At 57.9% G+C, this 21601-nt stretch overlaps 11 protein-coding genes across 11 annotated transcripts; 4 read left to right on the top strand and 7 right to left on the bottom strand.

Annotated features, from left to right (window-relative positions):
- Positions 1-2477: 2477 nt before the first annotated feature.
- On the bottom strand, positions 2478-3618 carry M421DRAFT_421592 (uncharacterized protein). The gene has a single exon (XM_033592881.1). The coding sequence runs from the start codon at positions 3385-3387 to the stop codon at positions 2788-2790; it is 600 nt and encodes a 199-aa protein (XP_033448001.1). The 5' UTR covers positions 3388-3618; the 3' UTR covers positions 2478-2787.
- A 1345-nt stretch (positions 3619-4963) lies between these two features.
- M421DRAFT_421595 (uncharacterized protein) lies at positions 4964-6220 on the top strand. Its single transcript, XM_033592882.1, has 2 exons — positions 4964-5253; positions 5303-6220. The coding sequence occupies exons 1-2, from the start codon at positions 5022-5024 to the stop codon at positions 6127-6129; spliced, it is 1059 nt and encodes a 352-aa protein (XP_033448002.1). The 5' UTR covers positions 4964-5021; the 3' UTR covers positions 6130-6220.
- A 285-nt stretch (positions 6221-6505) lies between these two features.
- Positions 6506-8046, top strand: M421DRAFT_64569 (uncharacterized protein; the record flags this gene model as incomplete). The annotated part of the gene is made up of 2 exons (XM_033596175.1): positions 6506-7235; positions 7361-8046. 2 exons carry the CDS (start codon positions 6506-6508, stop codon positions 8044-8046), a joined length of 1416 nt encoding a protein of 471 aa, XP_033448003.1.
- A 318-nt stretch (positions 8047-8364) lies between these two features.
- M421DRAFT_174712 (uncharacterized protein) lies at positions 8365-9527 on the bottom strand. The gene is made up of 2 exons (XM_033587820.1): positions 9368-9527; positions 8365-9266 (listed from the first exon to the last, which is right to left on the bottom strand). The coding sequence occupies exons 1-2, from the start codon at positions 9376-9378 to the stop codon at positions 8399-8401; spliced, it is 879 nt and encodes a 292-aa protein (XP_033448004.1). The 5' UTR covers positions 9379-9527; the 3' UTR covers positions 8365-8398.
- A 266-nt stretch (positions 9528-9793) lies between these two features.
- Positions 9794-10710, top strand: M421DRAFT_101674 (HAD-like protein; the record flags this gene model as incomplete). Its single annotated transcript, XM_033586668.1, has 2 exons — positions 9794-9850; positions 9901-10710. The coding sequence occupies 2 exons, from the start codon at positions 9794-9796 to the stop codon at positions 10708-10710; spliced, it is 867 nt and encodes a 288-aa protein (XP_033448005.1).
- Positions 10711-10724: 14 nt separating this feature from the next.
- M421DRAFT_174719 (uncharacterized protein) lies at positions 10725-11946 on the bottom strand. The gene is made up of 2 exons (XM_033587821.1): positions 11672-11946; positions 10725-11620 (listed from the first exon to the last, which is right to left on the bottom strand). The coding sequence occupies exons 1-2, from the start codon at positions 11779-11781 to the stop codon at positions 10870-10872; spliced, it is 861 nt and encodes a 286-aa protein (XP_033448006.1). The 5' UTR covers positions 11782-11946; the 3' UTR covers positions 10725-10869.
- Positions 11947-12448: 502 nt separating this feature from the next.
- On the bottom strand, positions 12449-13710 carry M421DRAFT_421598 (uncharacterized protein). The gene is made up of 2 exons (XM_033592883.1): positions 13031-13710; positions 12449-12980 (listed from the first exon to the last, which is right to left on the bottom strand). The coding sequence occupies exons 1-2, from the start codon at positions 13608-13610 to the stop codon at positions 12616-12618; spliced, it is 945 nt and encodes a 314-aa protein (XP_033448007.1). The 5' UTR covers positions 13611-13710; the 3' UTR covers positions 12449-12615.
- Positions 13711-14115: 405 nt separating this feature from the next.
- M421DRAFT_101675 (uncharacterized protein) lies at positions 14116-15837 on the bottom strand (the record flags this gene model as incomplete). Its single annotated transcript, XM_033586669.1, has 3 exons — positions 14116-14378; positions 14431-15490; positions 15778-15837. 3 exons carry the CDS (start codon positions 15835-15837, stop codon positions 14116-14118), a joined length of 1383 nt encoding a protein of 460 aa, XP_033448008.1.
- A 1022-nt stretch (positions 15838-16859) lies between these two features.
- Positions 16860-18107, bottom strand: M421DRAFT_6012 (serine/threonine-protein phosphatase 2A activator 2; the record flags this gene model as incomplete). Its single annotated transcript, XM_033595747.1, has 1 exon — positions 16860-18107. The coding sequence occupies one exon, from the start codon at positions 18105-18107 to the stop codon at positions 16860-16862; it is 1248 nt and encodes a 415-aa protein (XP_033448009.1).
- Positions 18108-18455: 348 nt separating this feature from the next.
- Positions 18456-20591, bottom strand: M421DRAFT_64580 (apses-domain-containing protein; the record flags this gene model as incomplete). Its single annotated transcript, XM_033596176.1, has 2 exons — positions 18456-20054; positions 20145-20591. The coding sequence occupies 2 exons, from the start codon at positions 20589-20591 to the stop codon at positions 18456-18458; spliced, it is 2046 nt and encodes a 681-aa protein (XP_033448010.1).
- Positions 20592-20824: 233 nt separating this feature from the next.
- On the top strand, positions 20825-21216 carry M421DRAFT_64750 (uncharacterized protein; the record flags this gene model as incomplete). The annotated part of the gene is made up of 3 exons (XM_033596189.1): positions 20825-20873; positions 20932-21056; positions 21112-21216. 3 exons carry the CDS (start codon positions 20825-20827, stop codon positions 21214-21216), a joined length of 279 nt encoding a protein of 92 aa, XP_033448011.1.
- Positions 21217-21601: the final 385 nt, after the last annotated feature.

Here is a 21601-nt window from a genome sequence, read left to right on the forward strand (position 1 = left end):
GAAACTGTCTAGAACAAAGCCAACACAGGACTTAGAGCTACAGATAGGTCTAAGCTTGTATAGGCTCTTCTTTAAAACTGTGTTGTTAGAATTTTAGGCAACTAAACATCCTAGGTGTCAGGCCGGGCATATGGCAAAGTCCACCTCTGACCCGTGACGGACAAGGCATATGGCAAAGTCCACCTCTGACCCGTGACGGACAAGGCATGTGGCACAGTCACCTCTGACCTGTGTCCAGAGGATGATATAGTTTGCCTCAGCGGCCGGAGCTGAGGCTTGACACTAGGATTGTATCTATAGGGTGTGACTTTTCTTAACTTTAAGAGCCGCTTTAACTTCTTTGCAGACTATAACAATTCAACTTTACAATAGTTAACCATAATTTTTAGCTTATTCTGTAGCTAAAATTTCAGAATTTTCAGATATTTTGTACTAGTGCTGGTAGGCACAGAAAGACGTTGCAACGTCTCTTTGAACTCGTTGAATATGGGCACTCAGCGTTGGGGCCGTTGGCAACGTTGAGCCGTCGTTTTGGAACATTGGGGCCGTTGGGGCTGTTGAACGGTCGTTGCACGACCATGCCGCGACTGTCAGTAACGGCCGGATTTCAAAAACTTTTCCCGATGAAGGAGCAGAATGGGCTGATAGAACAAGCTGGCAGCACCATGGTCATAAGGGGGCGAGCTATTAGGATAGGCGGAGACCTGCCTATGGAGCTATCCAACAAGTGCTGCATCACAGCTGTATACCTGCCCAATCAAACACCTACAGAAGCACTAGCTTGGAAGACGCCTTATGAGGTTGTACACGGACGCAAGCCAACAGTAGCTTATCTAGCAGCTATCAGAGCTCAAGCGTATGCGTTGAACACTAAGCTGATGCGCGGCGAGAAGTTAGCATCGAGAGCGCTTATAGGCCAGCTAGTAGGCTATGACCCGACGAATATCAGATATCGATGCCTATACTGCAGCGAGTTATACGAACGCGAGACATGGTGTTCCTACCATCTAAGAATAAGACTAAGGAGGCCTACCCCAGCCGTCAGAGACTGCGTGAGATAGTGGTTACTCTTGATATTCTTAAGGCTAAGGACGATAAACAACAGACTAATGAGGCTCTGCGCGACGCTGATGACGCAGAGTACAGAAATTCAGAAGCAGAACAAGCTATCTCGATGTCTACAGAAGTTCGAGTGGCGGAGCGAAGGACTTTGTTGAGATTTTTGAGATCATGTGTACGGTTCTCTATCAAGTGCTCATGATATATTGTGATTCACAGCAAAGCCTTGATGCACGATTTACTTTACGTAGAACGTCTCCACACCGCGTAAATAGTGGCTGAAATTCAATCAAACAAAAGTTTTGGGAGTCCAGACTGAGTGGCCGTTGAGATTAGTATCCGAATCCGAAAGGAACAGGATCTGTCGGCCAGATATCTTAGCCGCTTCCGTGTTGCTACCGGTATTATCTATGCGTCTCACCTATCCATGGATCTTGCTACTCGTTCAGCCTTGCAGTCTTACTTACCCCATGGTCCTGCGATTAAAGACGATCACGCGTCCGCTGTCTTCCTGTTGCACTTGACGCCATCAGCGTGCCCTCTGTAAGAAACCTTATTCTTTTGCGGAGCTAAGAGTGTAAGTAACGAAATCCGATTGCCACAACTAAATCAACTGATCGACAAGGGTACCAAATCATCGACAGCGCACTCGACCGCATACAGCTCATGACATTTGCCATGAGTATCTGGATCGTAGCTGGTACCAGGTATATGATTGTACCACATCTTACCTCCAAGTGGGCGTCGAGAACCTTCCATGGTTTTGGCCCCAGTCATGATGCCATCGAGGCGATCTGAAATTTCTATGCGAGCATATATTTTTGCCTTCCTCGTCGCAAGTATCTGTCCCAGTACAGTAACGCGACCGCTCTCCATAGCTCTGTTCTATAACATATTTGCAGGTCAGGACCTGCTCGATGATACTCTGCTGTATGAAGTTCTACCACAGATCGCAATCAACCCACCGGTCAGAGTGGGACAACCACACCAAACCGGTCCAATCGTGGCAGCGATCTGTCGACACAGCGGGGAATCCTCGCAGTATAGCTCAAGCAAGACCAACAGTCCCCATTCTCGTTGCGAAAACTCCACTGGCAGTGGCCTTCAAGTACGAGTTCCAGTCGTACTCGGCAGCCAGATTCGGACCAGCACATTGTCATCAGCGCCGGAGTGTAATCAATGAGTGTTTCATTCACAGAAGGTTAGGGTGGGAGGGGTAAGATGCCCAGTGATGAAAACAAGTAATGCGTCACAGACGATGGTTTTGTCGTTGCGCCGTCAAGGGTGGGGTGAGAGCAGGCCGATACTCGTACTTCGCATAGACGACTGAATACTGTTCTCTATACAAGCGGTGGCTGTGAGCAAGATCAAGTCGAATCTGCATCTTCATTACGTCACTCCGGTCATTCGGATACGGGCTGCTTGTGCGTAGCAGTTGGGAAACGCAACTTTCGTTGTATTGACAGCATTTATGGATAGGCCAACGCTGAAGATTACCGCGCATGAAGAGCTCTTCTTGTTCTCCTCTTGTTGATCATCTGTCCCAGGTGAAGATGTATCTCTCATGACACAAGATCAGACAAGACCCGCCAGTGAATTCGTCGTAAATATTTTGAAGATATTTCTTCGAATCGTCAGCGTGGATCTCCTACGACCATATGTAAAGAGAAGCGTCCTATAATCTATCCTGCTTATAGTGCACGAGAACAGTCATAGCCAGGCACAGAATTACTCCACGACAAGCTCGACTTCGTTCGTCTTGAACGTCTTCCCTGCCAGGGGGCTCTTCGAGTACTCGTTTGTCTCATCGTCCGTCACCTCACTCCTCAGCTTATCCCATGCGCCCTTCAGCAACCCTTGGGCGTGCACCTTGTACTTCGCGGGCTTTGTGTCCGGCATCCAAGGTCGGTCGAAGACAACGTCAAGATGCTCTTCCTCTCCTGGCCTGACACCCGCGAGCTGACTCTGCCCCGGAGGCATCCTTCTCCTGATTTGCATGATCAGCTGCTCGACTTCAGCACCTGAATCTGCGTTTGTGATCTTGAAGACGCCGGTGTTCAGAGCTGCATCGTCCATCGGAGTGTCCCATTTGAGCAAGGTGTACGGTGTATCTTCGTTTTCGTTCTTCAGCGTAATGCGCAAAGTTGGAGGGTCTGCTGAGACCTGTGCTAGCGATATCGACAGCCCCGGGATCTCGCTGGAAGTTTGCGACATAGTGAACGAGCTCGGACTTGGCGACTGAGAGATGTAGTAGCCTCCGAGAAGCGTGATGGCTACAGCGGCGATGAGCGTGTTGCGAGCGTTGAAGTACCTCGGAAAGTCGGCCATAAATTGGTGATTAGGGGAGGATACAGTTTGACTGTGGACGTTCTGGTTGTTGCCTTGATAAGCTCCGCGGTAGATTGCGATCGTTCTCGGCAGCGGGGAAGGCCAGACCGAGATTGGAAGGAGTCAATTCTGCCTTGATTACTTGCGTTTAGAAGTTCAACCTCAGATCATGTTCTCAGCCTTTCACTCGCGCAATGCTACAAGTCGACTCAGCATGTGTCTTGACGCCCGCACATTGAAAGCAATGACGTCGAGGTGTCACTCAGCAACGGGCGTGACTAGTGACGCATGTCATAGCATTGTACGCAAGTGCCCGCTGTAGCTCTTGGCACAATTACACTGATACATAGTGGAGATAATCGGACAAATGAGGTCGCGCCCTGCAGGAGTCTTGGTCGCGACCTGCCGCAGTAGGTAGGGGCCATCACGGAGACGTGTTGGAGCCACAAGATGCCGACTGCAGGACGGTGATTCGACAGTCTGGTGGCCACTTGCCGAGAGATGATTTCGACACTGGACCCGATGTTGTTGGCCATTGCCATGTTTCATGAGAAGAGTCTGGAGCCCCGGAGTGATGTCTCTTTCCCGCTGCCACAGCCGCTCAACCTTACTTGATTCGTTACTAGTGTGAAGCTAGCGTCTGGCTTTTGTCGATGGTCCCGAGACATCTCTGCACATCCTCCGACGTCGACTTCAGCCTCCTTCCTAATTACACGATGCCAGTCGTCGCACTAGCTCGTGCTGGTGGACCAAAAGTGGTGCAAAATACATGCATGTGCCATTTTCCGAATCCCCTCTATTCAGCGGCGCCTACGGCTGCCGACAATGAAACAGCCATGCCGCTGGACGTCATTGAACGAGGTATGATGGGACATCGTGCACTCTCGAGAGAAGAGACTTCGAGGTCTCCATGATATCTGGTCCCCCCCGCATTGACAAGAATCTAACTTCATTCAACAAGGGTAGACTCACTTCTTCATTTAACGCTCATCGTTACCTTCATATCTGCCGCTGCGTCCATTACTGCAGGGCTATTTCCGCTCTTCATACCCTGCACATGATGCCCTCCAAGGCCAAGACAAGCCCTAATGTAAACAAGAGCGATCGACAGTACCAAGCGTCGACAGAGATTGCGGTGGCATTGCTTTTGCATCAATGCCACACAGATGGGGATCCTTATCATCTGCGATCCGTGGAGCGTGCAGCACTACCTTCCGCTCACACGTGCGGCTCCGCCATGCCAACCACTTGAATCGTGCTGTTCCAACGGCCCAACATGTTTGAGCTGCCAGTTTCGTTTCCTCCTCCCGCTTCGGGAGATATCTTCGAGCAGTATGGCCCACTGTCCTCGGCGTGGAGCACTTGGCAACCCTAAGCTTCACGCCCAGATGCAGATGTCGCTGCTTAGGTCGACCCGTCAGGCTCCATCCAAGGCTTGTGCACGTAGGCCGTACTCGTAGAAATCGGTGTAAGGATACGAAGAAACATGGAGCTGTCCTCAGGTATAAATATATTCGTGGTGAGTACCCAGATGTCCTCATCAGCTTCAGTTCAGCAGCCCTTCCTTGTCTCTTCAGCCTTCAGCCTATCGTTTACGTCTTGGTTCTCTTGGTCAGCCTTCTATCACATTCACCATGAAGTTCCAACTTTCTGTCGCTGCCCTAGCCACCGTTGCCTCCGCCGCCTCTGTCGATTTCAACAAGCGTGACACTCCTCTCAGCATCAAGCTTGAGAGTGTTGGCAACTCAGAGGTTAAGATCGCCGTGACCAATAATGGCGAGAAGGCCCTGAATCTTCTAAGCAAGGGTACTTTCCTCGACGAGGTCGCGCCCGTCGAGAAGGTCCAGGTCTACTCTGCTGCGGGCTGTAAGTGTATCAACCGTTTTTGAAGACGTGAAGGCTGACCATGCCCAAGCCGCCAAGGTCCCCTTCGAGGGTATCAAGCTCCGTCTGCTGACCAGTGGACTTACTGCTGGGGATTTTGTTGCCCTCAAGGCCGGAGAGACCAAGGAGGTCACTGTTGAGGCGGCTGCTCTTCACTCGCTCAACGATGGCGGGGACTTCGAGCTCTTCGCCTCGGGCCTGATTCCCTACGCCGAGGAAAACTCTACTGAGCTGTCCGGCACTCTCCCATACGACTCCGAGAAGCTGACCATCACCGTTGATGGCGCTCAGGCCGCCCAGGTCACCAAGGCTCTTGACCTGTCGAAGCGCACATCCGTCAAGTCCAGCTGTACTGGCACCAAGCTTACCGCCATCCGCACTGCTCTCTCCAACTGCGCCAGTCTCGCTACCTCTGCTGCATCCGCGGCGTCCGCTGGCACCAAGCTCAGCACCTACTTCATGTCGACCGCTACCTCCACCAAGAACACTGTCTCGGCTCGTCTCACAGCCGTTGCCCGTGACTGCGGCAGCACCACTGCTACCACCACAACCAACTGCGACGACCAGTACAGCGGCTGCTCGTCCAATGTTCTGGCTTACACCGTCCCCTCGACCAGCTATATCACCTACTGCCCCATCTTCTTCTCCGGGCTTCCCGCTCTCTCTTCAACCTGCCACGCACAGGACCAGGCCACCACTGTTCTTCATGAGGAGACCCACGCCAACAGCGTCTACAGCCCGGGAACTGACGACCTTGGCTACGGCTACGCTGCTGCGTCCCAGCTGACTACCGCCCAGGCCCTCAACAACGCCGACTCGTACGCTCTGTACGCCAACGCTGTTCACGTCAACTGCTAGACATCTCGGCGTGGTCGGAGGTGATGCCCTGGTGAATGCTTATTTCTGTAGATATTATACCTTTAGCAATGAATATATGTTGGATGATTGATTAGATTGATCTGCATGTGCATCGACATCGATAGACACATCTTCGTCCTTGCGAATCCAAGGACCAAGATAATTTTCAATTTCAAGACTGAAAGCCGAGATGGCTGCTGCGCCTTGCTTGGCTGCAGCAAAACGACGATCTCTGGACGCCTGACGCTGACGCTGACACTGACACTGACATCAACGCGTGAACGCTTAAACCTCAAAAACTCCTTAGCACCGGCTGCGATGCATCTAGCACCGTTGCGCTTTCGCGATGTCCGTCCGCAAAGATGAGTCTACAACCATGATTACACTGCTCGACCGCAACACGAGCCGCGCCTCGTCCAGCGCGCCCGATGTACAACGACAGAATTCACTGCGTACCAAACTTCAAGGCTTCCCATGGCGCGTATTCCTCATCACTGCTCTACTCCCCCTCTCCCTCGGTCCAATAATAATCCTGTCTGCCATCGCCGAAATGGCGTCCCAAAACTACATCCGCGGACGCGCGTGCTACCCCAACGGGCTCTGGAAAGAAGCTGCGGGCGCAACCTGGCGCATCATGGACAGCACCTACTTCTTCACGCCGAACCTCAGCTTCGGCAACATGACCTTCACACACGTCAAGGTCATCGACGTCGCATGGGATCTGCTTGTTGGACGGGGCGGCCAGATGGGTCTTGCGTGGGTCAACTGGGTTGTGTTCAACGAGTGGCTTGTGTTCCATCTCGAGCGGTGGGGCACGAGTTACAAGATGTACTCGACGGTGGCGTTGCAGACGACGAGCTGGACGATGATGGGGGTTATGGCGAAGGAGTTCCTGTGCTTTGGCGAGAGGAGCTGGGCAAGGTTCTTCAGGTGGCTGGCTATGGCGAGTATGCTTATCTCAACGCTGTACGTGCTGGCGTTTCCGACGCTTATGGCGGCCATGACGGGCTACATCACGACGTATGAGCCGTATGTGGAGGACTACAACCGCGACCTGAAGGAGTGGAGCAAGGTCGATGAGATTGTGAGGACTGTTCAAGATGGTGGTACCGGGATTGGGTTCGAGCAGGACAATTTTTGGGTGACGGCCAAAGATAAGGAGCTGGTCCGTACAGTAGACGACTGTAAGATCCACTACTTTTTCCTCTGACATGGCTGATACGGTATCCAGTCGTTGCCAAGTACGCCACCGAAAACAACACCTACACCTACACCAACAGCGGCACGCAGCCCATTGAACTAGTCGGAGACGACGGGTCGGGCATAAGGGCGAAGATCGTCACGATTAGCAGCGGGGCCAACTGGGAATTTGAGAACGCGATCTGGACAACCAACGACACCGTGGTCATCGAAGTGCCTCTGTCCACAGGCAGGCCGCTCAGTGACATCAACGCACCCCATGAGCAGAATTACAGCATAGGTGGTCGATACGGAGACTTGTACAACTCGTCCTGGATCCGCTCACACAGCTCCTGCAAACCCTCTGAAACCTACCAATGGGGCTTCTCCTACATCTTCCTGTTCATGGTCTCCATCTTCAACTTCCTCTGGTCCTTCATCATGATTGCCATGTGGCTCGACACTCGCCGCGGCTCGCGCATGTACAGAAGCGGTCGTCGGCCAGGCTTCTTGAGAAGCGTACTAGACCTTGCCGCCGCGGTGCGAGAGGAGCTGGGGCCTGAAGCTGAGGTGCTGGAGGAGGATGAGATGAGGAGGAGACTGACGGCGAGTGGGGGGACGGTGTGTGTGCCGAGAGGCGAGTTGAGGGTTAAGAGGGTGGGGACTGAAGATGCAGATGGGCTGAGGAAGAGGGAGAGGACGTGGACCAGGCAGTTGACGAGGGGTAGTACGTTCTGATTGTGTTATCAACTTTGAGCATCACGAGAGCTCCACGCGTACGTGCCAGACCGACAAATGAGCACGCTGTCTCTCAAACCAAGACGCTCCGCTTACAACCCAAAGATGCCGACACCCAATGCGCCAGCAGCACCAAACAGCATCTCTCGGCCAATGGCTCCCGTGGCTCTGGGCGCAGCACCCGTAAATCCGGTCTCCGTAGCTCCTGTGTTCGAGCTCTCAGGCACCGTCGGGACAGACGACGACAAAGCCCCCGAGCTGGAGGCGTCCGGGGCGTCGGTCTGAATCGTGGCAAGCGCCGTAGCATCATCCACAAGACTCTGAAGGACTACAGCCGTCAGTCCTCATACTCTCACAATGTGTGTTTGTACCTACGAGTCGAAGGCACATTCTCGAACCCCGCGGTCAGATTCACAGCGACCGGCGACATAGTCGTGAAGTACTCCAAGAAGCCCGCCAGGAAATCTCCACCCTCTGTCCCAGTGACGGGCGCGAAGTAGCTCCCAAGACTGTTGGTGACGCTTGTGCAGCTCTTCGTTTTGTCGCTGAGATTCGTGCAGTACAGGGTCTTGCCCTGCGCGGTCCATTGCCAGTTGTCAGGGCCCTCGGTCACAGTGATGATACTGTCAACGTTGTTTGTGCCGCAGACATCGTTGAAGCGTGTCATGGTAGTCCAAGGTGAGCAGGAAATAGCATACACTATGGTTGTGGACGAGATGGCGGTGATTAGAGAGACGTCGTAGGCGCGTTGGGTGTGTTGCATGTTGGTGTCACTGCGGATGGGGAATGGTGGGTAGACCGCGATCTGGGTTGGCTGAGTTGCATTGTTGTTTGATTCCTGCGTGCTATTCTGTGCCTGAGAGGCGGTGACCAGGAGGGAGAGGATGGCGAGAAGCATGTTAGGGATTGAGGTCTCCTCGGTGTGGTGTTCGATGCGTACGAAGCTCGACGGCAGCGGATGTTCTGAATAAGAATCCCCCAGGATCAGGCAGCCCACGATCCATGGTATCGTGACCCAAACGCCCTCGAGGTTTCTTGGATCTCGGTAAACAACTGCGCCTGGCTTGGCTGACTCAACCACCACACCTGCATGCCGTGCTATCCTTCTTGTCACACCTTTACCAGAACTTGAACATGGTCTAGTATGTAGTCGACGGATATTGTCCCGCGGACCAAGCCATTCTGAAGACTGTAACCAATTCCGTTGCGTGCGAAGAGAACTGCCTGGATATCAGGCCCGCCAAAGAACGTACAAGGGAAGTGCGAATATTGATCATGAACATAGGACGAATGAGTCTTCCCAGCATCCATACGAGCTTACCTGCATTGCATAAATCGGCGTTGCCGTTGAGCCTGCTTGGCCTCGATCCTAGCAGAGCCATTGCTGAGAGGTCGAGTCGTGACTGTTTCCCGCTCAACGAGCGCCCGCTTCTACGATGCCACGACAACTGCACCGACCTCACAGCCTCCCGTCGTGAGAACTTGGCCATGTTGGATCTGATGAAGTAAGAAAGCCCCCATCGATGACGCCCGCGGGTTGCGGTGAACGCTAGTGTTATCGATACTCGAATTGCCGAGGTACGTTCGTTCGTCCCAGGCCTGACACTCAACACCATGGTCTCCAAGCCGCCATGACACGCTCACAGCAGCTACAGGTCCTCCAGCCGCAGCGATTTTGTCTCCTCCAGCCGCAGCAATCATGTCTCGTCCAGCCGCAGCAATCATGTCTCGTCCAGCCGCAGCAATCATGTGTCCTCCAGCGCAGCCGCCCAAAGCTATCCTCTTCGACATTGGTGGTGTCGTGGTAGGTTCCCAATCCCTCCGCCAGCGATCCACAGCTAACGCAGGGCGCAGGTGATAAGCCCGTTCCAAGCGATCCTCGACTACGAGACTGAGAACAAGATCCCAATCGGCTACATCAACTACGCAATCCAGAAAGGGCCGCACGACACGGGCGCCTGGCAGCTGATCGAGCGCGGCGAGGTGGAGCTGAACGACGCCTGGTTCGCGTCTTTCAAGGACCAGCTATCGCGGCCAGAGGTATGGCGCGAGTACCTCGTGCGACTCGCGCAAAAGCAGACGCTCGGTGGCGCAGGCGGGTCCGCGATGGAGGGCGGCAAGGTGGCCCGGGTTCCAGAGATCGACGCGAAGCGGCTCTTCTGGCGCATGATGAAGATCTCGCGCGAGCCAGACCCGTACATGTACCCTGCGCTGCGCAAGCTGAAGGCGAGCGGGCAATTCGTGCTCGGCGCGTTCAGCAACAACGTCACCTTCCCAAGCGACATCGTCGACGACGAGGGCGTGCTGTTCACGAAGGAGCTGCAGCATCGCCCACACCCCAACCCGTACGCAAACGACTCGACAGACATCACTGCGAGCTTCGACATCTTCCTCGGCAGTGCAGCGGTGGGCGTGCGCAAGCCTGATCCGGAGGCGTATAAGCTGGCCACGCGGGAGATGAGCAAGATCAGCGAGGCGAAGGGGAGGGGGAGGATTACAGAGGGCGACGTGCTGTTCCTCGATGACATTGGCATCAACCTGAAGTTTGCGAAGAAGACCGGGCTGCGCACGATCAAGGTCAGCCTCGGGCAGACAAAGGACGCGGTGAAAGAGTTGGAGGCAGCTACTGGGTTGACATTGTTAGACGAGAGGTCCAAGCTGTAATGCTGCACATTTACACTTCACATGTGCGTCTACGGCGTCTCGCTTCCTCCTGATGACCGGGGTGCAGTTGTGGGGGCTCTAATGGCCATGCATCGCCTTGCTCCGATTCGATGCCAACCAGCTCATGCGGTTGGAGTTTGGATGAGCCGTTCCCTCCGCCTAAGCTCTCCGTTTCGACAGGCGTCGCGGGTGATGCTGAAGTAGGGCTTTCCGAATCGCCTCGTTGTACGGTTTCGTATCCCAGACATCGTGCGAGTAGCATTTAGGCAGCATCGTGACGTGAGTCAGTTCTTCCTTTAGCTTGTGTTGCTGAAAGGCGCGGATGATGACCGGTATGTGGATCATCCTCCAGTGGTCGCCACCCATAACGTCGGCATTCAAGACCGCCTCTCGCGGTCCCCAATACACCGAGCCCGTGAAAACGACACCCTCCAGGCTTGAGAAGCGGCCGACAAGTGATGAGGTGAAGTCTGCATGTGAGTACATGGGAAAGTTGTGCGACTTGCCCCCGGACAGGTGAACGAGGAGTCGGCGGACGCGCGGGACGGAATTATGTCCTGACAGCGCCCACGCTCGAAAGTCTTCAGAACGACTGACCCTGAAGGTGCACGACGAGAGGAACACCTCTGAGGTTTCGGCCCAGAGCTGACGACACACGAGCTGTGGCTTGACATGGCTTTGCGTTGCTTCCGGGCGGCCCATCTCAGAGAGCCACTCGGGCGATCCACAGATCCGATGGCAGACGGCATCGTGAGCAATGTAAAACACCTGGGTCAGTTGTTCTTCGTCTTCGTACTTGTTGTGCGACCAGACGTGTATCATCCTGTTGCCGAAAGCCAGCTCCCAGATCTGATGGCGCAGCTCGGGAGGGAGGCGAAGCAGTGGTGAACTCGCTGCATTCAGTGCAGTCCTCGGGTAGTCAGCGACGGCCGCAGCCCTTATTTTGAGGTGAGTGACTTACAGGTCAACAGCCGCAGCGGCCCCACCCTGCTGCAGTGAGTCAGAACTCTTCTGCCGCTTCCATCGGCCAGAGACAGGCGCATCGCGAGCTTCACGTTTCTGCAGAGGCATCGTGCGGTGCGGGTGGGGTGAGTTTTGTCGAGTTTTGTCGAAGTTGAGGGAGGCGCTGTGTATCGTGCCTTCCTGGTTATGAGTAACAAACGCCAGACAGCATTGAGCAACTTCCAGGTCGATGGGCTGTCGGGGGGTGCGAGTGCAGTTGAATTGACAGGTGCTCGAGAGAAGTCAAAGTTGTGGTAAAGTGTCTTCAGATTAGTACCGCGGCATTGCACCGCTGTGTAATACCCAGACGCAGTGCATTGGATGTTTTCGAGCCAGAGGCGAGAGTTGAGAAACTAGGGCGACAGGGTGAAGGACTGTAAAGGTGCTGTCGACATTTGTGTTAGTGTCTTCGTACTGGGCTTGAGTAGTGGGCTTGAGTAGTGGGCTTGAGTGGTGGGCTTGAATGGTGGGCTTGAGTGGTGAGCTTGAGTGGTGAGCTTAAGTGGTGAGCTTGAGTGGTGGGCTTGAGTGGTGGGCTTGAGAGGTGAGAGCGTGGGCTGCCGTTGACAACGCTGGAGGTGAGATCCGTGCTACTTTGTATAGCCGCGGCCGGCCGTGGTGTGGTCCTTACATGGCACATCGGTGGTGTGGTCCTTACATGGCACATCGGTGGTGTGGTCCTTACATGGCACATCGAGACGCGTCGCGTCCTGCCTGGAAGACGGAATTCAAGTGTGTTGGCGTGTTGATGGGCACTGTTGAGATCTGCTCGATACGTCACACATCTACACTCTCAATACACCACAGTCCCAAATCTCAGTACACCACAGTCCCAAATCTCAGTCGCAGCTACACTCTGTACAGCAGAGACTATTTAAAAAAAAAGAAATTCAAATCACATCATCACGACTCAAACACGCCCGGCGCAGTAGCAAGCACAACCACAAGACTACTCACGATAAGCGCGCCCGCAACACCACTAACAAGCACAATACTCCCCCTGCTCGCGGGGAACTTACCCCGAATAACATAATGCTGCGCCTCGAAGAAGCGATGGAACCCAATGCCCAGCATCAGAATCGAGATGCCGATGAATGTCGCGCCGAGCGGCTTGCCCAGGTGGCGTAGGCGGTGCATCGAGTCATCAGCCGAGGAGGAGGTGGAGGAGGAGGCGCGCAGACTCGAGTTCAGCCGGAACAGCTGCGTGATTGCGATGCCGATGGATGCGAAACTCAGACTCGTGCGCAGCCAGGCGAGAAACGTGCGCTCTGTCGTTTGGTCAGTCTGCCCCGGGCGAGCAGCGACGCGAGGTAATTACCTAGGGCGAGGTGGTCGCGCGCAACACTGCCCTTATTCTCCAATTCAACCGTGCCCCATTTCTCCCAGAACTCGGTCCAGCGGCCCTGCCTCGCGTGGTCATTGGGCGCGGGGGTTGGCAGCGAGGCGCCGTTGCTCTTCGACGCTTCTCTCGGCACGGGGTTGATGGCGTCGTAGCCCGGACCGCGCGCGGTCGGGGCCATGGGCGTAGATTCCGAGGTGCGCCGGCTGGGGCCGTCAGTCTGCATCGTGGGCTCAGTCTGGGTCGTGGGCGGGTCGTCAGTCTGCGTCGTGGGCGGGTCGACAGTCTGCGTCGTGGGCGGGTCGTCAGTCTGGGTCGTGGGCGGGTCGACACTCTGCGTCGTGGGCGGGTCGACACTCTGCGTCGTGGGCGGGTCGACACGCTCGGGCGACGGCTGCCTCGAGCTGGCGCGCGAGCTCTTCAGGATAGACCTGAGTCTGCGGTTCCCCGTGTGGTTCCGGGGCTCGTCGCCAAAGATGCTGGACTCGCGGTGTCTGAGGCCGGCGTCACTCGGGCCGGTCGCGGGGTGGGAATCGGGGCGTGGGGGGTCGCCGGACATGGTGGTAGTCTTGGGCGGGCGGCATGGCGGTGTCGAGGGGCCGTGGTGCGGGCTGCATTGCCGCTGTCAGGGCTGTGAGTGCAATGGAAGGCTAGCGTAGGCGTGATCCCGTGCGAGGTTGGCGCAACGGCGGGGAGCGAGATTAGCTTGTCCGCTGCCTCGACATGCCGAGTGTCAAACGTTAATTTGAAGCAGACGGCGACTTGAGTAGTAGACGTTAGTGTAAAGTAGTGAATTGATCTACAGTAGTGAATTGATAATGTAGTGAATTGATCTATAGTGAATTCATCTACAGTGAATTCATCTACAGTAGTGACACTGATCTAAAATGGTAACGTAGATAGCAATCCTTCCAAGACCCAAGCCATGCGACCGAAGCAATGCAAGTAAGTCTAGCACAAGAAACCCGCCCATTCCCCATCCATGCACCTTGCAAACGCCAAAAAAAAGAAAAAAAAAACAAAAAAACAAAAAAAAAGAAAAAAAGAAAAAAAAAAAAACTCCCCTAATCATCAAGCTCCGATGCACTCTCCTCCAGCTTGTGCCGCCTCTCCTCGTCCATCTCCTTGTACGTCGCCCAGCTCAACAGCAAAAACGCGCCGATGATCAGCAGGCCGCCGAGGATGGCAGCCGAGGTCAGCGGCGAGTTGAGCGGCGGGGGCAGCAGCTGGTCGACAATGGCGACGATGAAGATGGTCAGCAGGGCGGCGACCGAGGACAGCACAGGGCTGGTTAGCGAGATGAGGACGAGAAAGGATCCGGAAAAGGCTGGCGGAACGTGTTAGCTGCGTTTGGTCGACTGCAGGTCTCGCCGACTTACTCGCGTTGGCCAGCACGCTGACGGCCATCATCCACGCCTGCTCGCCGCGCGGCAGCTCAAACGTCTCCCAGCCCGTGTAGTGCAGGATGGGCAGCGGGATCCACAGGACGGCCAGGGTGAAGGCGCCAATCAGCGAGCCAAAGGTGTTGGCGAAGAGGATGGCCTTGTCGGCGCTCGCGCCCTCGGGCGGGCAGGCCAGGCGCTTGTACAGCACCTCGTACAGGCCGTACAGCACGCTGCCGACGCCAATGACCAGGTTGCCAAAGGCGCGGTTCTCGGCGTCGCGGCTGGGCGGGGCCTTGTCGCCGCCCGCGCCGCCGCCCGACTTGGAGCCGTGCTTGGCCGGGGCCGAGTCGCCGTAGGCCACGACGAAGACGCCGGCGACGGCGATGGCGACGGCGGCGAGCTTGCTGGCGCGCACGCGCTCGTGCAGCAGCGGGATGCTGAAGGCGTACGCGAAGAAGGCCGAGCAGTTGTAAATGGCCGTCAGGTCCGACGCCGTCGTCTGGTTCACCGCGACGTACCAGCTGCCGCCGGCGAGCGTGAGGGCGCACGTGATAAAGGCCGTCATCTTGAGCATGTAGGGCACGGCGCTGGCCTGGGACTGGCGCGCCGTCGGCTGCAGCGTCTGGTGCTGGACCATCAGCGCCGTCTGCCGCAGCAGCTGCGTGTGGCGGCGCCAGAACGTCGCCCACGGCTGCGCGCGGTTCTGCAGGCGCAGCAGCAGCAGCTGGACGGGCCACAGCACGATCCAGCTGCCGTGCGTCATGTACAGCATGCAGAAGGGCTTCTCCCACTTGAGCTCGTGCTGGATGTACACGGCCGTCTCCGTCTGCACCGTGAAGCTGACGAGGCTGAGCACCAGGAACACGCCCGCGTACGTGTACTTGCGCCGGGTCTCGCGTTGCGCCTGGGCCATGGCATCGCCCTCGCCCTCGCCGGCGTCGCTCTTCCGGCCCAGCAGCGGCGCATCGTGCGCGTCCGTCGACGGCCGCAGGTCGGACGGCATGGCCGCGTCCTCGTCCCAGTCGTCAAACTCGGACAGCGTCGGGCTGGCGGGCTGTGTCGAGTCGCGCTCGTCGGTCGTCGGGGCGGGGGGCTTCTTGCGGAGGGGAATCGATTCGGGCATCGGCGCGGTGTCGCTCTTATACGTAGAGGGAGTGGGCCGCTGCAGGGCACTAATTTGGCTGCTGATGTCGCGACATTGATGTGCATGAGCAGAACGATTGTTCCCCTGTCCCGCCTGCGACGCCGCCAGGGCCCAGCGACGCCGCCTCTTCCGCGCACGTCCTCGGCTTACATTGACAGCGTCTCAGCCCAGTCTGCATTATTCGCTGCTCTGCTCACAAACGGCCGCCCTTGCCATCTGCTGACTAGCCAGCACGTCATCTGCGCCCAAGACTCCATCGCGGCGTGCGTCCCGCGGCGTGTCGCAGATGACCTGACTCGCCGAGTGACGCGCCACCGGGCCGAGTAGTGTGCGGGATGCTCTCGTACTCGACTTGGCTGGCCAAGTCGAGTACAGACCAGTGCATCTCTGCCCACGTTCTCGCCGTTGTCGTAGTCGCGCGAATTTCAAAATGGAAGAAACAACACCGTGGCGAGTCGGTTGAGCCAGATCTCCACGCTTCGTTACTAGACACGTGTAGCTATTCTACGAGCAATACGCGCGTCGCAAGAGTGGCCTGTGGCTGCGGGCCCACACTCGACCGTGATCTTATCCAGCCCTTTACTCTGCCCGGCGTTTGCCATTGCCATTGCCATTGTCAATACCCCCACTCGTCTAGCTGTCTCGCCGTCTTGCTGTCTTGCTGTCTTGATGTCTCGCCGTCTTGCTGTCTTGCTGTCTTGCTGTCTCGCTGTCTTGCTGTCTCGCTGTCTTGATGTCTCGCCGTCTTGCTGTCTTGCTGTCTTGCTGTCTCGCTGTCTTGCTGTCTTGATGTCTCGCCGTCTTGCTGTCTTGCTGTCTTGATGTCTTGATGTCTTGATGTCTCGCCGTCTTGCTGTCTTGCTGTCTTGCTATCTTGATGTCTTGATGTCTCGCCGTCTTGCTGTCTTGCTATCTTGCTGTCTTGCTGTCTTGCTGTCTCGACGTCTCACTGTCTCGACGTCTCACTGTCTCGCTGTCTCGCTGCCCGCTCGGCCAGTTGGTCGGACGGGCTGGGGTAGCTGTAGGTCTGCGGAGGAGAGTATACACGCCCAACAGCCGTATAGCAGATCATACATGTACAGGTCTGCGGATGTGGTGGAAGGGGACAATGTACAGGTCTGCGGGCCGTGGCGAAGTGGTGATTGAAAAAAAAACCACAATGTGAAATGAAACGTCGTGAAATAAAACGTCGTGAAATAAAACGTCGTGAAATAAAACGTCGTGACATAAAACGTCGTGGCATAAAACGTCGTGACATCGACCTGACCACCACACCTCCCTAATCGAACGGCACCCGCCGCAGCCGCCTCGCGCCGCCCTTCCTCTCCTCGCCCTCGGCCCCGATCGCCGCCGGCACCCTGATCCCGCAGCAGTCTCCCCACCCGACCGCTGCGTGCACATGGCGCGTCCCCGCCTCGTCGGTGAAGACGCTGACCTCGCCCTCGAGCGCGTCCGCGTCCGCCTCCGCGTCCGCGCCACCCGCCTGGTCCTCGACACCCATCCCGTCGACCGCGGGGATCAGGCTGCCGAACAGAAAGTGCTGCATGACGGGCAGCTTCCCGAGCATCTCCTTGACGAACATGCGGCGCATGCCGGCCTCGATCTTGCCCCAGTCGCGGCTCGCGCTGATGTCGTCCAGCATGGGGCTGTGCCAGCGCAGGCCGTCGACGTTCTTGACGCTGTTGACGAAGCTGATCTGGTCGAGATACAGGTACTCGGCGCGCTCCTCCTCGAGCACGAGCGCGTTGTGGATGCTCTTGGGCGTAATGTACGCGTGGTGCCGCAGCTGGCTCGCCCCGAACAGGAACGGCAGGAACTGGTAGTCGTCGAGCCCCCACACCCCGTGCGAGCCCGCGGGCTCCAGGTAGTACGCGCCCTGCACGCGGCGCATCAGCCGCAGGTACGCGGGCAGCACGACGAGCGCGAGCGCGGGGAACGTCGCAGGCCGCAGCAGGCCGCAGCGGTTCAGGCACAGCAGCCACAGGAAGAAGTTGAGCTCGTGGCCCGAGCCGTAGTCGATGCGCTGCCGGTTGCCGAACGCGTGGAGCAGGTACGTCGAGATCTCGTCGACCTGCGCGGCGTCGTCGAGGCCGAGCTGCGCGTGCCACGACGGCAGGGCGGCCTCGATCTTGTCGAGGAACGTGCGGAAGACGGGGTTGCCGAAGCGCGAGCCGGTGTCCTCGGGCGGGCATTCTGCCTGGAGCGTCTCGGCGGCCTGCAGGATGCGCGTGATCTTGCCGACCGTGTCGGTGATGTCGCTGTCCTTGATGCTCGACACGGGCCGGTCCTGCACGCTGTCGGCAATGGCGAAGATGAACGCCTGCACCAGCGTGCACGTGGCGCTGCCGAGGAACAGCTGGTGGTCCTCGGGGCTCAGTATGCGGCGCGAGGGGTGCGTGTACGAGTGCGCGGACACGTCTGGCGGCGCGAGTGCAGGCGTCGGCGGGGGGGCCGACGGCGGCGCGCGCGCGGTCGAGTTGCGCGCGCGGGGGACGAGCCTGGGCAGTCGTGCGCTGAGGTCTGTCATGTTGCGTGGTGGGGTGGAGACAATGGAGATGGAGCTGCGGACATGGATGTCCAAGTTCGTTCCGAGTCGGAACCGCGTAGGAACGACAAACCAAACTATAGTAACCACAAACACGTCATCGTCGACATCTCACGGGAAATGCAACCAAGACAGCACCACGCAAGAGAGTGTGTAAATGTTGTCAGTAAAGTCAAGATGTCTCGCTCAAAACTCCAACCAGCCACTAAAAACTCCAACTGACCACTAAAAACTCCAACTGACCACTAAAAACTCCAACCAACCACTAAAGACTCCAACCAGCCAACCAGCCAACCAACCAACCAAACCCGGGGAATAAGTACTCAAACATCATAGCGGACTCCCCTCCAGCCCCTCGGCGTGCTCCTGCGTCTGCGCCTCCTCAAGCTCCCGCAAAATCTCCGGCAGCATGTTCTCAACGTCGTCCTCGCGCTCGCCCAGCGCCTTGGCAATGAGCCCCTTGTACACGCCCTGCTTCTCGCTCATGCCGGCGACCGACAGATTGGCAACGACGGCGCGCACCAGCTCTCGGCGCTCGAGCTGCGCGCGATACAGCAGCAGGCTCAGCCGGAGCTTCTCCCTGGGATCCTCGGCGCCCGAGTTCTGGCTCGCGGGGTCCGACGGCGTCGTGCCCAGCAGGCGCCGCAGCTCGCTCTTCTGCTCGACCTCCAGCAGGCTCTCCGCCTCCGTCACCAGGTCCCGCAGCTCCCGCTCCTGCGACACGTCGACGCCCTCGTCGTCCAGATCCAGGCCCCTGTTCTCCAGCTCCGACACCTGCTTGCGGATCGCCTCGAGCTCTGCCTGGCGCCGTTTGACCACGCGCGAGGCGTCAAACGACTCGGCTTCCTTCTCGGCGAGCTCGTGCTCGTAGGCGAGCGCCAGCTCTTCGCACTTTTCGAGCAGCGTGGGGGCCACTTTGGTCATGAGGTGCGACGCTGTCTGGGAGCGGTATGTGCGCTCTTCCGCTCGTTGCGTGTTTGGCAGGGCCATGGAGAGCAGCGGGCCCCCGTCGAGCTGGCTGCCGAAGCCGTTCAGACGATGCTCTGGCGGCGCAAACGGCGACGACGAGGCCTGGCGTGTCCGGCTGTGCGTGCGGCGGCGCGAGTTCAGGTCGCGGATCAGGTCGTCTGCCGTCTCGCCCTTCTTGTTCGGCACGTCGACCGACACGTTCCGCCCGAGCAGGCTGCGCACGCACTTCCTGGCGCCGTTGCGCGCGGCGATCATAATGGCCGTGTCGCCGTTCTGGTCCGCGGCGTTTAGCAGACGCGTGACCTCGTCCGGGATCCACGTCTCGCACAGCTTGTTGATGATGCAGTCGAGGTACCAGCGGGCGCACACGTACTTGTTCGACGAGGCGGTCGTGGCGGCGATGTGGTGGAAGACGGTGCTCCCAAAGCAGTCGGTGCGGTGGACCGTCTGCTGGAAGACCTTGGCCATGGACGGCATCGTCTCCTTGTCGAAGTTGTTGGTGAACATGACGGCGCGCATCAGCGGCGTCTCGAGGCTGTTGGACAGGCAGTCGATGCGCGCGCCGCGGTGGATCAGCTCCTTGACGACGCCGACGTCGCCCATGGCCGCGGCCCAGTGCATGGCCGCGTGGCCCTTTTCGTCAATCGGGCGGTCGAGGTTGATGCTCGGCGGCGGCTCGGGCCACGAGTAGGCGTCCTTGTGGTCGAGCAGCATAAAGTAGTCGAGCAGCTGGTCGGCCCAGATCTGGTGCTGCTGGTCGAGCAGCGACATCTGGTCGCCGCCGCGCTTGCGCTTGCGCGAGTCGGCGCAGTGGGCGTCGGCAAAGTCGTGGTCGCCGAGCATCGACTCGCTGACGACCGTGTCGGCGCCGGGCGTGTCGTCGCGGAACATGTGCTGCGCCTGCAGGTGGCCGGGGGCGTCGTACGGGTGGTCATCGCTGACGAGCGAATGCGAGTGCGCCTGCGAGTGCGAGTGCGAGTGCGCCTGCGCCTGCGCCTGCGCCTGACCCTGCGCACCAACGAAGCTCTGGATGGCCTCGAGGCTGTAGACGTTGTTCTGCGCGAGCTGGGCCTTGGCGGAGCGGGCGGCCGCCGCCGCCGTCTGGCGCGGGGGCTTCATGCGGTTCGAGGCGGCCGTTGCGTGCTTCGGGGCGGGCGGCGGGCTGCGGTCGCCGGGCACGTAGTCGAGAATGGCGCGCATCTTGTCGAGCACGCCGTTGCGCTCGGCCAGCACGCGGCCGTCGTCCAGCGGGATCCAGGTGCCCTGGTACTTGCCATAGCCGCCCTGCACCTTCTCGTGCACGCCCTTTTGCACCTCGCGCTCGAGGATGCGCGTGCGCGCCGGCTTGTCGTAGTCGGCCACCTTGAGGATGTGCGTCGCGTTGATCCAGTCGTCGGCGCGCCGCCGCATGACGTGGTTGCCGTTGACGTTGACCTCGTAGACGGGCACATTGCTGTACGTCGCGCTGTACACCCGGCCGTCGGGCAGGACGGGCATGTTGGCGGCGCTGGGCTGGACGGCGCTGGGCTGGGCGGCGGTTCCAAGTTGGCTCGGTCGGAGGCGACCACCTGATATCGCGTCGACGTGTTGACGTGAAGTGCCGGCGACGTGTCGTCGCGTTCGCTGACTCAGCCCCCGGCCGGAGCCCGCAGCGCTTGCCGACGACTTCACCTCAGCACTGGCAGCGCCCATCCTCCTGCCTGCCATTGTTGCCGCCCACACACGCCACCATGACCGTCACCGAGACGCTGAAGAACGCCGTCGGCCTCGGCGAGCAGAGTGCGTGCTGCCGTCCGCCGTCGTGCCCGACTTGTTTCCCGATGCTGACGCTGCACAGAGGCCACCCGCGAGGAGATGAGCGCCGCCCGCCTGCCGCTCGCCTACCGCGACTCGTGCGCCCACCTGCTGATTCCGCTGAACCGCTGCCGCCACGACGAGTACTACCTGCCGTGGAAGTGCGAGGTAGACACGCCGAACGAACGAGCAGCACGGGCCGCGCTGACACTGACACTGACAGAACGAGCGCCACACGTACGAGAAGTGCCAGTACGACGAGTTCAAGCAGCGCGTGGCCAAGATGGACGAGCTGCGTGCCGCCAAGAACGGCGCGCGCAGCAACTGAAGAAACGGGCAGCATGTATATATCGCGGGCAGAGGCACGGTTGTCAGAAAGATATATCGACTCAACAATCGACTCACTGACAGACATCAATTGAGTCCATTTCTCACGGCACATCAGTCACCATTCCACGGCACATTGAGTGGCAGTCTCACCACATTTGAGTTGCCATTCACGGCACATTGAGTGGCAGTCTCACCATATTTGAGTTGCCATTCACGGCACATTGAATGGCAGTCTCACCATATTTGAGTTGCCATTCACGAAACAATTGAGTTACCATCTCACGGCACATTAGTCACCATCCCACAGCACATCCGTCACCATCTCACCACACATCCGTGACCATCCCACAGCACATCCGTCACCATCTCACCACACATCAGTC

This window comes from Didymella exigua (genome assembly GCF_010094145.1).
Source record: "Didymella exigua CBS 183.55 unplaced genomic scaffold M421scaffold_16, whole genome shotgun sequence".
NCBI classification, from domain to species: Eukaryota; Fungi; Ascomycota; class Dothideomycetes; order Pleosporales; family Didymellaceae; genus Didymella; species Didymella exigua.